The sequence below is a fragment of the Salvelinus alpinus genome, chromosome 2 (assembly GCF_045679555.1).
Source record: "Salvelinus alpinus chromosome 2, SLU_Salpinus.1, whole genome shotgun sequence".
Classification (NCBI taxonomy): domain Eukaryota; kingdom Metazoa; phylum Chordata; class Actinopteri; order Salmoniformes; family Salmonidae; genus Salvelinus; species Salvelinus alpinus.
The window spans coordinates 41323943-41339653 of record NC_092087.1 but is presented as its reverse complement, the minus strand read 5'-3'; the positions used below and the strand labels follow the sequence as shown (position 1 = coordinate 41339653).

General features: G+C 42.5%; 1 protein-coding gene across 2 annotated transcripts; it reads left to right on the top strand.

Annotated features, from left to right (window-relative positions):
- The first annotated feature begins 1563 nt into the window (after positions 1-1563).
- Positions 1564-15589, top strand: rnpep (arginyl aminopeptidase (aminopeptidase B)). 2 transcript variants are annotated; one of them, XM_071378646.1, is made up of 11 exons: positions 1564-2116; positions 6840-6980; positions 7384-7535; positions 8251-8367; positions 8671-8906; positions 10928-11041; positions 11240-11352; positions 13472-13580; positions 13717-13941; positions 14160-14302; positions 14958-15589. In XM_071378646.1, the coding sequence occupies exons 1-11, from the start codon at positions 1733-1735 to the stop codon at positions 15102-15104; spliced, it is 1881 nt and encodes a 626-aa protein (XP_071234747.1). In that variant the 5' UTR covers positions 1564-1732; the 3' UTR covers positions 15105-15589. The 2 variants fall into 2 exon arrangements, with proteins under 2 accessions (XP_071234747.1, XP_071234758.1); XM_071378657.1 differs by lacking the exon at positions 6840-6980 and adding an exon at positions 6639-6779 and having other exon boundaries at positions 1615-2116.
- The last annotated feature ends 122 nt before the right edge of the window (positions 15590-15711 follow it).

Here is a 15711-nt window from a genome sequence, read left to right as displayed (position 1 = left end):
TCATAAGCTTTGGTCCCAGGAAAACATAGAATTTCTCATTTGGGTCCTTAAGAACCCCTGGCATAAGCCAGTATGTATTACATATACAGTGCTTCAAATTGTGGCCACCAATGGAATGGGTGGAGTAAAAGGCCAGCAACACTGCGTATTATTAAAAGCTCCATGAAATGACACCATACGTGTACATTTTATATACCTGACGAAGTATTTCCTACAATACTTTTACTGCGGCACCCAGATACAGACCCTACTAAATATTCCCTACTGTAAAAACGGCCAGCTCATCTCCTTTCCAAGACCCCAAATGTATATATATTTTTTTTATTGAAATAAGGTCTTGGTAATCATAATTTTATTAGCCAATCAGCAGCCTTTTTCCCCGGGATTTATTGTAATACTGGACCAGGCTGGGCCTCAGGCAGTCTGTAGTTTCCGTTCTGATGACCAACTGGTTTTTGTCTCCTGCTTATTCTCAGTGGTGTAAAGTACTTAAGTAAAAATACGTTAAAGTACTACGTTATTTTGTTGTATCTGTACTTTACTTTACTATTTATACTTGACTATTTATACTACTTTTACTTTTACTTCACTACATTCCCAAAGAAACTTTATACTCCATACATTTTCCCTGACACCCAAAGGTACTCCTTACATTTTGACAGGAAAAGGGTCCAATTCACGCACTTATCAAGAGAACATGCCTGGTCATCCCTACTGCCTCTGATCTGGCAGACTCACTAAACACAAATGCTTTGTTTGTAAATGATGTCTGAGTGTTGGAGTGTGCCCCTGGCTATCCGTCAATAAAAATTAAATAGTGGCGTCTGGTTTGCTTAATATAAGGAATTTGAAATTATTTATACTTTTACTTTTGATACTTAAGTATATTTGAGCAATTCCATTTAATTTTGATACTTAAGTATATTCAAAACCAAATACTTTTAGACTTTTACTCAAGTAGTATTTTACTCTGTGACTTTTACTTTTACTTGAGTCATTTTCTTAATATATCTTTACTTTTACTCAAGTATGACATTTGAGTACTTTTCCACCACTGCTTATTCTACCTCCTTAGAATTTTTTTATTTTCTTTATGATGTTTTATTGTGCATGCAGTTAAATAAGCACAATTAGTATCACAGAGAGTGGTGTTGTATGTGTGTGTGTGTGTGTGTATCTTCATTAAACCCTTGAACTGGAACTACTGCTTCCTTGGGTTCTGAACGGACACCCTGTGGTGGTTGCTACCGGCCTAAAATCCAGCACCTACATTTTTCATCCCTTTTTATTGGATTCTTAGAATTCATAAACAACCCATATTTTTCACCTAAAATACTTCTACTACGGAACCCAGAATAGTGTTTGCTCTATAAGCCAATATGTATTCCATATACAGTGATTCGCATTGGTGGCATTTATTGGAACTTGGAACATGTTTTAAAAGCCAAATGTCACTTAAATATTAACAAATATGAATCATTGTAATTTATTTTTCATATATCATGAATAAATACAGGTTATTGACACTTTTCTACTATTATGCGGGGACTTTTATTTTGAAGATTTCCGTGACCCAGAAGTACTTTTTTGTGTGTTGATGCTGGAGATGTGCAGCTGTTGGATGCCAATCGCCGATACATCCCACCGAGGAAGAAGAAGAAGAAGCGGTGCAGCCAATCGTTGGAGGAAGACTCACGTTTACCCAGTTATTCTTGCTGTAGGCTACTAAAATATGGAAAAATCTCTCAAACTGCACTCCGATCTAGCAGAGGACGTGGCTACGTCTTCGAGCTTTCGTCAATTCAAGATAAAACACTTCCACTTGGATCTAAGCGTGGACTTTGAGAAGAGAACTTTGAGAGGAACTGAAACGCTACAGCTGAAATGCATCCAAGATTCTCAAAGCGAGCTACTGTTGGACATTCATCCCTCCCTCTCAATGCAAGAGGTGTCCTACTGCCGAAGTGAAGATGATTCGGATTCGGTGAAAGTAGAATTCATGACGCGCAATTTCACCAGTTATGGCACCACACTGGTTGTAAAATTCCCAGCACCATGTAAAATTGAGGAACAGTTTCGAGTGGTGGTCAAGTTTCTTGCTTCGGATGGACCAGGGGTAAGAGAATGTCATTCAGCCGTCGTAACTAGAGTCACTCTACCTAGCAACAACAACACTAGCTTGTTACTTCCAGATGATTGGTTACTAAGAATGTATTTCTATTTGAACCTATACAGAAGAAAATTATAAACGCAACATGTAAAATGTTGGTCCCATTTTTTAATGAGCTGAAATATATATATATTTTTTTTTACATACGCACAAAAAGCTTATTTCTCTCATTTTGTGCACAAATTTGTTTATATCCCTGTTGGTGTACATTTCTCCTTTGCCGAGATGATCTATCCACCTGACAGGTGTGGCATATCAAGAAGCTGATTAAACAGCATGATCATTACACCGGGCTGGGGCCAATAAAAGGCCACTCTAAAATTTGCAGATTTGTCACAACACAATGCCACAGATGTGTAAAGTTTTGAGGGAGTGTACAATTGGCATGCTGACTGCAGGAATGTCCACCAGAGCTGTTGCCAGATAATTGAATGTTAATTTCTCTGAGATAAGCCACCACCGTCGTTTTAGAGAATTTGGCAGTTCAACTGGCCTCACAACTGCAGACCACGTGTAACCACATCCGGCTTCTTCACTTGCAGGATTATCTGAAACCAGACAGCTGATGAAACTGAGGAACATTTCTGTCTGTAATAAAGCCCTTTTGTGGGGAAAAAGTATTTCTTATTGGCTGGGCCTGGCTCTCAATTGGGTGGGCCTGGCTCTCAATTGGGTGGGCCTATGCCCTCCCAGGCCTATGGCTGTGCTCCTGCCCAGTCATGTGAAATCCAAAGATTAGGGCCTAATGAATTTAAATAAATTGACTGATTTCCTTATGTGACCGACCACCTCGATTCGGTCTTATGTAGAAAAATGTGAATGTTAAAAATAAAAATAAATCAATGTTGGATAAAAGTAGAGACTGGTATATCATGCACTGCAGTTGAAGAACAATGGGAAAGTAATTCTGCTTTAAAAGTTCAGAAACTTGTAACCCCACTTTTGAGAAAATGGTCCTGGAATGTTTTGGCACACCTACTGGAGAGCTCTTCTTTGTCTACATCCATTCAGCATCGTTCACACCTTCTTAGCCTCACCCTTCTCTTTCAGGATTCACATGTGAGGCCATGTGTTAAACAGAGTGAGTAGTTTAGTAAACAACCAAAGATTAAGACCAGAAGTGGTAAAAGTAGTGGCCTACAATAAGGAAAAATTCCAGGTAAAAATACACTATCTAGTCCTTGGCCTGTATCCTAATCTGATTTTGATGCAGGTCATGTTGTTCTTCACATTACCGTCTTTGGTAACACACACGATATCAAATATGATCTAACTTTATAAGTCACATCCACAGGATACAGATGGTGTAAACTGTACAGTAAAATGGTTACTTGTGCAGTAGCAATATAAAAAAGTGTCCAGATACAAATATTTTATAATTATTAGATGATGCTTACCTGACACACATGAAATACAATAGATGGCCATAAGCACCGCCAGACACACCTGACTAACTTGACGGGTCATTTAATCATCTGTCGAAGTGGAGTCTTGTTTAGCCATGTAGCTAGCTAACTAAGCAATAAACTGACATAATCCCAACTCACACTACTACCTATACAAACATTGTCATAGCTGTAGTATGAATCTGCAGGTAGCTAAAGCTAACAACTAGGTTCTCTGATTCAAATAATATTACTACACAGATCATACACGTAACGTTCCATAACTAGCTAACAGTACTCTTTATCTTGCAATGAAAACGACTCTGACAAAATTAAAAACGTATATCTTAAAATGTAGCTAGACTCTTACCCGTCCGTATACATGGATGAACACTTCACGGTAGACTGGAACCATTTAACTCTGTGTTGTTTGTAGCTACATCTTGTTTGGCCAGCGTTGTGTCAAGTCACTCCGGTTTACACTGACTTTGGCGTGTGCAGAAAGTAGCCCATCACTTTTTCCAACTGATCTGTTGATTTAGCAGCTGCTAAATTCAGGGCGTCAATGTTGTTGAGAAAGGTCCTTTCTACCGCGCCGTTTTTTAAATTATGAACTGTAACTCAGTAAAATGGTTAATTGTTGCGTTTTATATTTTTGTTCAGTATATTTAAAACCTTTTTTCTTTTCAAATTAGATCAACTCTGTTGGCTATACATTATATTCATAGTCTGCAACGTTTCATGGTTTTTAGTTTCACATTTCTTGGAAGTATGCACTCCATTTGGAAAGTATTCAGACCCCTTGACTTTTTCCACATTTTGTTAAATTACAACCTTATTCTAAAATGGATTATGCCCCCCCCCCCCCTCAATCTACACACAATACCCCATTACGACAAAGCGAAAACAGTTTTTTTTTGTGATCCGGTGTTCGGATCACAAAGGAACATTTGTGAGACGCAGAAAAAATTAAAGATGCTGGAGGAGTTCTTGACGCCATCTGTCAGGCATGGTGGAGGTAATGTGATGGTCTGGGGGTGCTTTGGTGGTAAAGTGGGAGATTTGTACAGGGTTAAAGGAATCTTGCAACACCATGCCATACCCTGTGAACGGCGCTTAAGTGGAGCCAATTTCCTCCTACAACAGGACAATGAAAGCACAGCTCCAAACTATGCAAAAGCACAGCTCCAAACTATGCAAGAACTATTTAGGGAAGAAGCAGTCCGCTGGTATTCTGTCTATAATGGAGTGGCCAGCACAGTCACCGGATCTCAACCCTATTGAGCTGTTGTGGGAGCAGCTTGACCGTATGGTACGTAAGAAGTGCCAATCCAATTTGTGGGAGGTGCTTCAGGAAGCATGGGGTGAAATCTCTTCAGATTACCTCAACAAATTGACAACTAGAATGCCAACGGTCTGCAAGGCTGTAATTGCAGCAAATGGAAGATTATTTGACGAAAGCAAAGTTTGAAGGACACAATTATTGTTTCAATTAAAAATCATTATTTATAACCTTGTCAACGTCTTGACTATATTTCCTATACATTTTGCTACTCATTTCATGTATGTTTTCATGGAAAACAAGGAAATATCTAAGTGACCCCAAACTTTTGAATGGTAGTGTACCTTATCTACATAAGTATTCAGAACCTTTGCAATGAGACTCTAAAATGAGCTCAGGTGCATCCTGTTTCCATTGATCATCCTTGATGTTTCTACAACTTGATTGGAGTCCATCTGTGGTAAATTAAATTAAATTATTGGACATGATTTGGAAAGGCACACACCTGTCTATATAAGGTCCCACAGTTGACAGTGCATGTCAGAGCAAAAGCCAAGTCATGAGGTTGAAAGGAATTGTCTGTAGAGCTCCGAGACAGGATTGTGTCGAGGCACAGATCTGGGGAAGGGTACCAAAAAGTGTCTGCAGCATTGAAGGTCCCCAAGAACACAGTGGCATTCTTAAATGGAAGCAGTTTGGAACCACCAAGACTTCCTAGAGCTGAGCAATCTGGGGAGAAGGGCCTTGGTCAGGGAGGTGACCAAGAACCTGATGGTCACTCTGACAGAGCTCAAGAGTTCCTCTGTGGAGATGGGAGAACCTTCCAGAAGGACCTATCTCTGCACCACTCCACCAATCAGACCTTTTATGGTAGAGTGGCCAGAAGGAAGACACTCCTTAGTAAAAGGCACATGACAGCCTGATTTGAGTTTTCCAAAAGGCACCTAAAGACTCAGACCATGAGAAACAAGATTATCTGATGAAGCAAAGATTGAACTCTTTGGCCTGAATGCCAAGCGTCACGTCTGGAGGAAACCTGACACCATCTCTACGGTGAAGCATGGTGGTGGCCGCATCATGCTGTGGGGATGTTTTTCAGCGGCAGGGACTGGGAGACTAGTCAGCATCGAGGGAAAGATGAACGGAGCAAAGTACAGAGAGATCCTTGATGAAGACCTGTTCCAGAGCGCTCAGGACCTCAGACTGGGGCGAAGGTTAACCTTCCAACAGGACAATGACCCGAAGCACACAGCCAGACAACGCAGGAGTGGCTTCGGGACAAGTCTCTGAATGTCCTTGAGTGACCCAGCCTTGAGCCTGGAGTTGAACCTGATCGAACATCTCTGGAGATACCTGAAAATAGCTGTGCAGCTACACTCCCCATCCGACCTGACAGAACTTGAGAGGATCTGCAGATAAGAATGGGAGGAACACCCCAAATACAGGTGTGCCAAGCTTGTAGCATCATACCCAAGAAGACTTGAGGCTGTAATCACTGCCAATGGTGCTTCAACAAAGTACAGAGTAAAGGGTCTGAATACTTAAGTAAATGTAATATTTCAGTTTATAATGAATAACTATGCCAAACATTTCTTAATCTGTTTTTGCTTTGTCTTGATGGGATATTGTGTGTAGCTTGAGTATTTTTTGGTTATTTAATCCATTTTCGAATAAGGCTGTAACATAACAAAATGTGGAAGGGGTCAAAATATTTTACGAATGCACTGTACATAAGTGCAACAAATGAGTGCCTATTCATGAAAACTGCATCATCCTCATTAAACCCAGCATACATTTGTAGATATCATGGCTGGAGCCTGCTCAGACTGCCGAAAAGAAAGAGCCTTTCCTCTACACCTCTGGCTTCCCTGTGCTGAACCGCAGCCTGTTCCCTGGCTTCCACACCCCCATGACTAAGAGCCCCTACTCGGTTGCTGTGAAGGTAAAGTGTGCCCCTACCACCACACTCAAGCCCTGGTCTCTGCCCCCCCTTACCCACTAGGTGTGCTGGCTGGATCCAGAGCAGACAGCTGGGAAGGCCAAGCCTTACGTCTTCACCCAGGGCCAGGCCGTGCTCAACCGCTCCTTCTTCCCCTGCTTTGACACGCCGGCTGTCAAGAGCACCTACTCGGCCGCCGTGAAGGTGAGCCCCTGGACTGGACTCTGAATGAGCCAATGTCCATGGGAGGATAACCACAGAGACAATGCTGTCTCACAATCTATTTCTCTTTGCAGGATAATTAAGCTTCTGTGTTTTTATTTTTTGTCATTCACATCTTTTTTGTCTATTGTCCTGTTTATTCTATTTTGCCCTGTCATTCAACTTCATGTGCTTTGCCTTGTTGTGTTCACTTGTTTTTCAATACTTAAAGCACTCTGAATTATAGGTCTAGTATTAACACACATTGCTGAAAAAGCTCTTAACGTATGGTGGGAAACTCACCTTATCCACCATTCTGACTACTTTGTCTGTATTAGTAATGGATATTGGTACCATCATCGATCATGATGACTCTGGCCCAAGACTGCCCTGTCTGCCTCCACAGGTTCCTGATGGTTTCACAGCAGTCATGAGTGCCAGTAAGGGAGAACACAGGATGGCAGACAACACGTTCCTGTTCACCATGGAACAGCCCATCCCTTCCTACCTGGTGGCCTTGGCTGTAGGAGACTTAGTCTCTGCGGAGGTGGGGCCAAGGTGAAAGAGTCTCTACGTTGCCTTTTTAAAATATTTTTTTATTTAACCTTTATTTAAGGTGTCAATTAAGAACAAATTCTTATTTACAATGACGGCCTAGGAACAGTGGGTTAACTGCCTTGTTCAGGGGCAGAACGACAGCTCTGGGATTTGATCTAGCAACCTTTTGGTTACTGGCTCAACGCTCTAACCACTAGGCTACCTGCCGCCCCTGGTGGCCTTGGATAGGTCCCAGATCTGTTTGTGCTGTTGATTTGTTTGTGCTCAAGCCAAATATGACAATTCCACAAGGAATTGTCAAGAGATCAGAAATAGACTGGCACCCAGGCTAGGCCTCTAAATCTTGTGACAGTTTGACAATTTGTTTTGGTCATGTAAGGGGCGTAATTTGACAGTGTTAAGCGTTCTGCTTCTAGTATAGACCTCACCTACCCTCACGTTAGGTACAAGACAATATTCTTCTCCCGTCTAAAGCATTTATTGATAACAACCTGGGCGTGTTGGTCATTGACCCGCAAAATGCATTCTCTGTGTCAGACTGATTAGAGAGATGAGAATCAAAAAGCAGGGTGAATGTTCAACTTGAATGAAAACTGCACTTGCTACTTATGGGCCATAAAATGCTGCTGAAGAATGTGCTTTGAAGAACATGCATGATAGTGTTTGCTTATGGAGTTTCAATGCTTGGTAGTAATTGTACATCTGTATCTTTTAGGACCCGAGTGTGGACAGAGCCATGCCTGCTGCAGGCAGCCAAGCAGGAGTACGACGGAGTCATCGAGGAATTTCTGGTTGTGGGAGAGAAACTATTTGGACCCTACGTCTGGGGAAGGTGAAATTCCCCAATTAACAATATGGTCCAATACTTCAGTGGTCAGTCAACAACCCTGGTTCTGAAGAACTACAGGGAATGCAGGATTTTGTTCCAGCACTGCACTAAAACACAAGACCTGACAACAGCTAATCAACACCTTGATTAGTTGAATCAGGTGTCTTAGTGCTAGTCTAGAATAAAAAAACTGCACACTGTAGCTCTTTCCATGACTAGGGATGGTGACCACTGACTTTGCGCTTTCAGTGTCATGACTTATTCTGCTTATAAACATACAGCTACATAATTGGTTCGTCTCCTCAGGTATGACGTGCTGTTCATGCCACCGTCATTCCCCTTCGGGGGCATGGAGAACCCCTGCCTAACTTTCGTAACCCCATGCCTCCTGGCCGGAGACCGCTCACTGGCTGACGTCATTGTGCACGAGATCTGCCACAGCTGGTTCGGTAATCTGGTAACCAATGCCAACTGGGGTGACTTCTGGCTCAACGAGGGCTTCACCATGTACGCCCAGCGCCGGGTGTGCAGGGAGATCTACGGTAAGAGACTGTCAATCAATCAAATTGATTTTATAAAGCCCTTTCGACATCAGCATAGTACATCACTTTGCCACAGTTTGTCTACTGTAGACCAGGGCTCTCCAACCATGTTCCTGGAGAGCTACTGTCCAGTTGGTTTCACTCCAACCTTCATCAAGTGCCCCTAATTCTAAATAATTAGCTGGTTTATTAGCTGAATCAGGTTAGTTACAACTGAGGTTGGAGTGAACCTACAGAAAGGTAGCTCTCCAGAAATAGGATTGGCGAGCCCTGCTGTACCTTCTCCGCTGTGCAATCCGGTTTCCGAGCCGGTCACGGGTGCACCTCAGCCACGCTCAAGGTACTAAACGATATCATAACCGCCATCGATAAAAGACATTACTGTGCAGCCGTCTTCATCGACCTGGCCAAGGCTTTCGACTCTGTCAATCACCATATTCTTATCGGCAGACTCAGTAGCCTCGGTTTTTCTAATGACTGCCTTGCCTGGTTCACCAACTACTTTGCAGACAGAGTTCAGTGTGTCAAATCGGAGGGCATGTTGTCCGGTCCTCTGGCAGTCTCTATGGGGGTACCACAGGGTTCAATTCTCGGGCCGACTCTTTTCTCTGTATACATCAATGATGTTGCTCTTGCTGCGGGCGATTCCCTGATCCACCTCTACGCAGACGACACCATTCTATATACTTCCGGCCCTTCCTTGGACACTGTGCTATCTAACCTCCAAACGAGCTTCAATGCCATACAACACTCCTTCCGTGGCCTCCAACTGCTCTTAAACGCTAGTAAAACCAAATGCATGCTTTTCAACCGTTCGCTGCCTGCACCCGCACGCCCGACTAGCATCACCACCCTGGACGGTTCCGACCTAGAATATGTGGACATCTATAAGTACCTAGGTGTCTGGCTAGACTGCAAACTCTCCTTCCAGACTCATATCAAACATCTCCAATCCAAAATCAAATCAAGAATCGGCTTTCTATTCCGCAACAAAGCCTCCTTCACTCACGCCGCCAAACTTACCCTAGTAAAACTGACTATCCTACCGATCCTCGACTTCGGCGATGTCATCTACAAAATAGCTTCCAACACTCTACTCAGCAAACTGGATGCAGTTTATCACAGTGCCATTCGTTTTGTTACTAAAGCACCTTATACGACCCACCACTGCGACCTGTATGCCCTAGTCGGCTGGCCCTCGCTACATGTTCGTCGTCAGACCCACTGGCTCCAGGTCATCTACAAGGCTATGCTAGGTAAAGTGCCGCCTTATCTCAGTTCACTGGTCACGATGGCTACACCCACCCGCAGCACGCGCTCCAGCAGGTGTATCTCACTGATCATCCCTAAAGCTAAAACCTCATTTGGACGCCTTTCCTTCCAGTTCTCTGCTGCCTGCGACTGGAACGAATTGCAAAAATCTCTGAAGTTGGAAACTTTTATCTCCCTCAACAACTTTAAAAATCTGCTATCCGAGCAGCTAACCGATCGCTGCAGCTGTACATAGTCCATCTGTAAACTACCCACCCAATTTACCTACCTCACCCCCCATACTGCTTTTATTTATTTACTTTTCTGCTCTTTTGCACACCAGTATCTCTTCTTGCACATGATCATCTGATGATTTATCACTCCAGTGTTAATCTGCTAAATTGTAATTATTCGATTTATTGCCTACCTCATGCCTTTTGCACACATTGTATATAGATTCTCTTTTTTTCTACCATGTTATTGACTTGTTTATTGTTTACTCCATGTGTAACTCTGTGTTGTCTGTTCACACTGCTATGCTTTATCTTGGCCAGGTCGCAGTTGCAAATGAGAACTTGTTCTCAACTAGCCTACCTGGTTAAATAAAGGTGAAATAAAAAAAATAAAAAAATTGTATGATGGGCTCATCCTCAAGTCCCACAACTCTTTCCATTTGAAAGTAAACAGTAGTTGTCTACACAGCTATTTGTGCATACCTGGCTGTCTTATCACTCTCAAAGCCCTGATGTCTATTGTGTTATTATTTGCAGGAGAGGCCATCACTAGTCTGGAGGCAGCGACTGGGAGGGCTTTACTCAGACAGCACATGGACAACACCGGAGAGGACCACCCTCTCAATAAACTGCGTGTGAAGATCAAACCAGGTCAGACTGCTTACATTTAGCCTTGACTGCTAAGGCTAAAGCCAAGACCAATTCCATTAGTAGCCCAGTGGTCTTAGTTTAATTAGTAGTTAATCCGACTGAGATTTGCCTATGGAGCTGCAGACCCAATAGAACTGATACACTTGATCATGACTGCTCAAGTTAAAGCAAAACATTTTATTTTCTCCCATCCCTCAGGTGTTGACCCTGATGACACTTACAATGAGACGCCATATGAGAAGGGCTTCTGTTTCGTCTCTTACCTGGCCCACCTGGCTGGAGACCAGAGTCACTTCGATGCCTTCCTCAAGGTTGGTGTTGCTCCTCATTCTACAGTGCCTTCAGAAAGTATTCATACCCCTTGACTTATTCCACAGTTTGTTGTTACAGCCTGAATTAAAAATGTATTTAAATATGTAATTTTAATGACAAAGTGAAAACATGTTTTTTGAAATGTTTGAACATTTATTGATAATTTAAATACAGAAATATCTATTCACACCACTTTGCTCTGACACTCCAAATTGAGCTCTGGTGCATCCAATTTCCTTTGATCATCCTTGAGATGTCACTACAACTTGATTGGAGTCCACCTGTAGACAATTCAGTTGTTTGGACATGATTTAGAAAGAAACACACCTGTCTATATAAGCAGTGGTGGAAAAGTACTCATGTGTCTTTACTTGAGTAAAAGTAAAGATGCATTAATAGAAAATGTCTCAAGTGAAAGTCACCCAGTAAAATACTACTTGAGTAAAAGTCTAAAAGTATTTGGTTTTAAATATACTTAAGTATCAAAAATAAATAAAATTGCAAAAATATTCTTAAGTATGGTCCCGTGTGGCTCAGTTGGTAGAGCATGGCGCTTGCAACGCCAGGGTTGTGGATTCATTCCCCACGGGGGGACCAGGATGAATATGTATGAACTTTCCAATTTGTAAGTCGCTCTGGATAAGAGCGTCTGCTAAATGACTTAAATGTAAGTATAAAAAGTAATTGGACCATTTTCCTGTCAAAATGTAACGAGTACATTTGGGTGTTACGGAAAATGTATGGAGTATAAAGTACATCATTTTATTTTGGAATGTAGTGAAGTAAAAGTTGGCAAAAATATGAATAGTACAACAAAAAACTTATTGAGTAGTATTTTAAAGTATTTTTACTAAAGTACTTTACACCACTGTATATAAGGTTTTACAGTTGAAAGTGCATGTCAGAGCAGAAACTATACCATGAATTCCAAGGACCAGTCTGTAGCTCGCCGAGATGTGATGAGGCATATATCTGGGGAACGGTATAAAACTATTTCTAGAGTGTTGAACGTTTCCAAGAGCACAGTGGTTGCCATCATTTGAAAATTGGAAAAATATGGAACTACCCAGACTGCTTAGAGCTAGTCGTCCGACCAAACTAAGGAACCGGGCAAGAAGGATCTTGGTCAGGGTGGTGACCAAGAACCCAATGACCACTCTGACAGAAGTACAGAGTTCCTTGGCTGATAGGAGAACCTGCCAGAAGGACAACAGTCTCTACAGCACTTCACCAATCTGGGCTGTATGGGAGTGGCCAGATGGAAGCCACTCCTGAAAAAAAGGCACATGATAGCACGCCTGGAGTTTGCAAAAAGACACGTGAATGAATTCACGTGGCAAAATATTCTGTGGTCTGATGAATTTAAAAAAAAACTACTTGGCCTGAATGCAAAGCACTATGTCTGGTGGAAACCAGGCACAGCTAATCACCCGTCGAACACCATCCCTACTGTGAAGCATAGGGGTGGTAGCATCATACTCTGGGGATGTTTTTCAGCGTCAGGGACTGGGAGACTGGTAAGGATAAAGGGAACAATAAATGGAGCCAAATACTGGCAAATCCTTGATGAGGACCTGCGTCAGAGTGCAAACAACCTTAGACTAGAGCGAAAATGTTACATTCCAACAGGAGAATGACCCCAAGGATATAGCCAAAGCAATGCTGGAATGGCTTCAGAAAAATAATGTGAAGGTCCTTGAGTGGCCAAAGCCCAGACATGAAACCCATTGAAAGACTGCTAGGTGTGAATACTTACAGTACCAGTCAAAAGTTTGGACACCTACTCATTCCAGGGTTTTTCTTCTATTTTTACTATTTTCTACATTGTAGAATAATAGTGAAGACATCAAATATGTGAATGTGGGAACTCCTTCAAGACTGATGGAAAAGCATTCCAGGTGAAGCTGGTTGAGAGAATGCCAAGAGTGTGCAAAGCTGTCATCAAGGCAAAGGGTGGCTAATTTGTAGAATCTCTTTTTTGGACTTTGTTATTATTCTACAATGTAGAGAATAGTCAAACTAAAGAAACTCATTCCAGAGTATGCGTGTCAACTTTTGACTGGTACTGTATATGTATATTAGGGCAACAGTCTGACATGTGGGTGTTTCTTCTCACAGGCCTACGTTGACAAGTTCAAGTTCCGCAGTGTTATGGCAGAGGACGCTCTGGAGTTCTTCCTGGAGTATTTCCCTGACCTGAAGAAGAAAGGAGTAGACATGATTAAGGGTAAAACACAGTAGTTGCTTTTAGTGTTAGATTGGCCTTTTAGGGTCGTAGTTGCCTTTTTATAATGAGTATTTAAGCTTGGAAGTGAGATTGTAACAGCAAACTGACCTCACTCTCCTTGTGGTCTCTTTGCTAGGTCTGGAATTTGATAGCTGGCTCAATGTGCCCGGTTGGCCTCCCTACCTCCCTGACCTGTCGGCTGGCAAGAGCCTGATGAAGCCTGCTGAGCAGCTGTCAGAGCTGTGGGCTGCTGAGGTCCTGGATATGGCCAGCATCAAGAAGACCAACATCCAGGCCTGGAAGACTAACCAGGCTGTCTACTTCTTGGAAAAGATCATAGAGAAGTCCCCACTGCCTAGAGGTAGGACACGATGGTAACAACACTTCTGTACTGATACCTTTAGCACAATCGTTGTTCTGAAGATGCATGTGATTCACCCCAATTCCTCAGTGTGTGGATCTCTATTCTTTATATCATTACTTTACTTTTTGTAACTTGCACCTGCAAGTCTGGATGTGCGTACACTACTTTTGAAATGAGTCACACCAATGATGTACCATCCCTCCGACTTTGATAAGGTAATATGGAGAAACTGGAGGAGCAGTACCCTCACATCGTGATGTCAAACAACGCTGAGCTACGACTGCGCTGGGCCCTGATGGTCGCCAAGAATCATCACCAGCCAGGATATCAACATGTGCGCAGCTTCCTCAGCTGCCAGGTCAGAAAAACAAATGTTTGGTCCTCAACTTATAGGGCCTCCCGAGTGGCGCAGTGATCTAAGGCACTGCATCACAGACACTACAGACTCGGGTTCGATCCCAGGCTGTGTTACAGCCGGCCATGAGGTGGCGCACAATTAGCCCAGCGTCGTCCGGGTTAGGGAAGGGTTTGGCCGGCCGGGATGTCCTTGTCCCATCGCGCTCTAGTGACTCCTTGTGGCGGGCTGGGCGCCTGCAAGCTGACTTGGTGGCCAGTTGTACGGTGTTCCCTCCGACACATTTCCGGGTTAAGCGAGCAGTGTGTCAAGAAGCAGTGCGGCTTGACAGGGTCGTGTTTCGGAGGACACATGGCTCTCGACCTTTGCCTTTCCCGAGTCCGTACAGGAGTTGCAGCGATGGGACAAGACTAACTACCAATTGAGGAGAACAATGGTTAAAAGTACAAAATAATAACAATAAATTATAGTATTTGTCAGGCACATTTTTTTAGGCTAGTTTGTTTTATTATAGTAAATATAATATATTTATGTGTGTGTGATATACCATATGTGTATTTTTATAGTGTCCGTTTAAAGTTAAGAGTATTTTTCAGGTGTCTGAAACAATCATGTAAATAGTAGTATCTTAGCATATTAAATTGTATCTTGCTCCCAGGGGAAACAGAAGTACACACTGCCTGTGTACCGTGCACTGTGGAATGGATCAGAGGAGACCAGGGCTTTGGCCACAGAGATCTTCAGTGCCACCTCCCATCAGCTCCATGTCAACGTCCGCAACTACGTCAAGAAGATCCTTGCCTGAGCGCATCATAGGAGCTGAACATGAGATCCAGAGTCTAGTCTCACTGACCCTGGCCTAGAGATATAATAGAGGAGTAGTAGTCTTACCCAGTACTTTCAGATGGCCTCCTTTATTTAAATGTACTGTACCAGGTTAGATTGAGATGCCAATGTCATCTAGCTTGGTCAGTGGTTACCAAGGAAAAGAGGCCAATTTACATATTTTACGGTTCAATTTAGGTATTTACGCAGGCCAGCCTTAAAGGCTCTGCTGTGGGTATGTCTTACTTAAAGTACTTGCTGTGGGAGGGCATAATACTAATTAAGTAGTATTGGTAAAAAAAAATTAAAAAAAATGAAGGGAAAATAAAACTAGGTATTACTTTGTTGTATTGAGTATGTAAACCATTGATTATGCTTTTTTTCACCCAAACTAAGCTGAATTTAAATGTTCCAAACAGTAAAAGTACATTCTTTTGAAGTAAATCTAGTAGTTGGTTTTCAAGATTCAATGCATCTTCTTGATTTCATTGCATATGCCATCCACAGCATACTTTATTTTACTACCTTTTATGGCAGAATATTTCACTTGAGAACAACGCTGACGTATACTCCTTGCAGTAGTATCA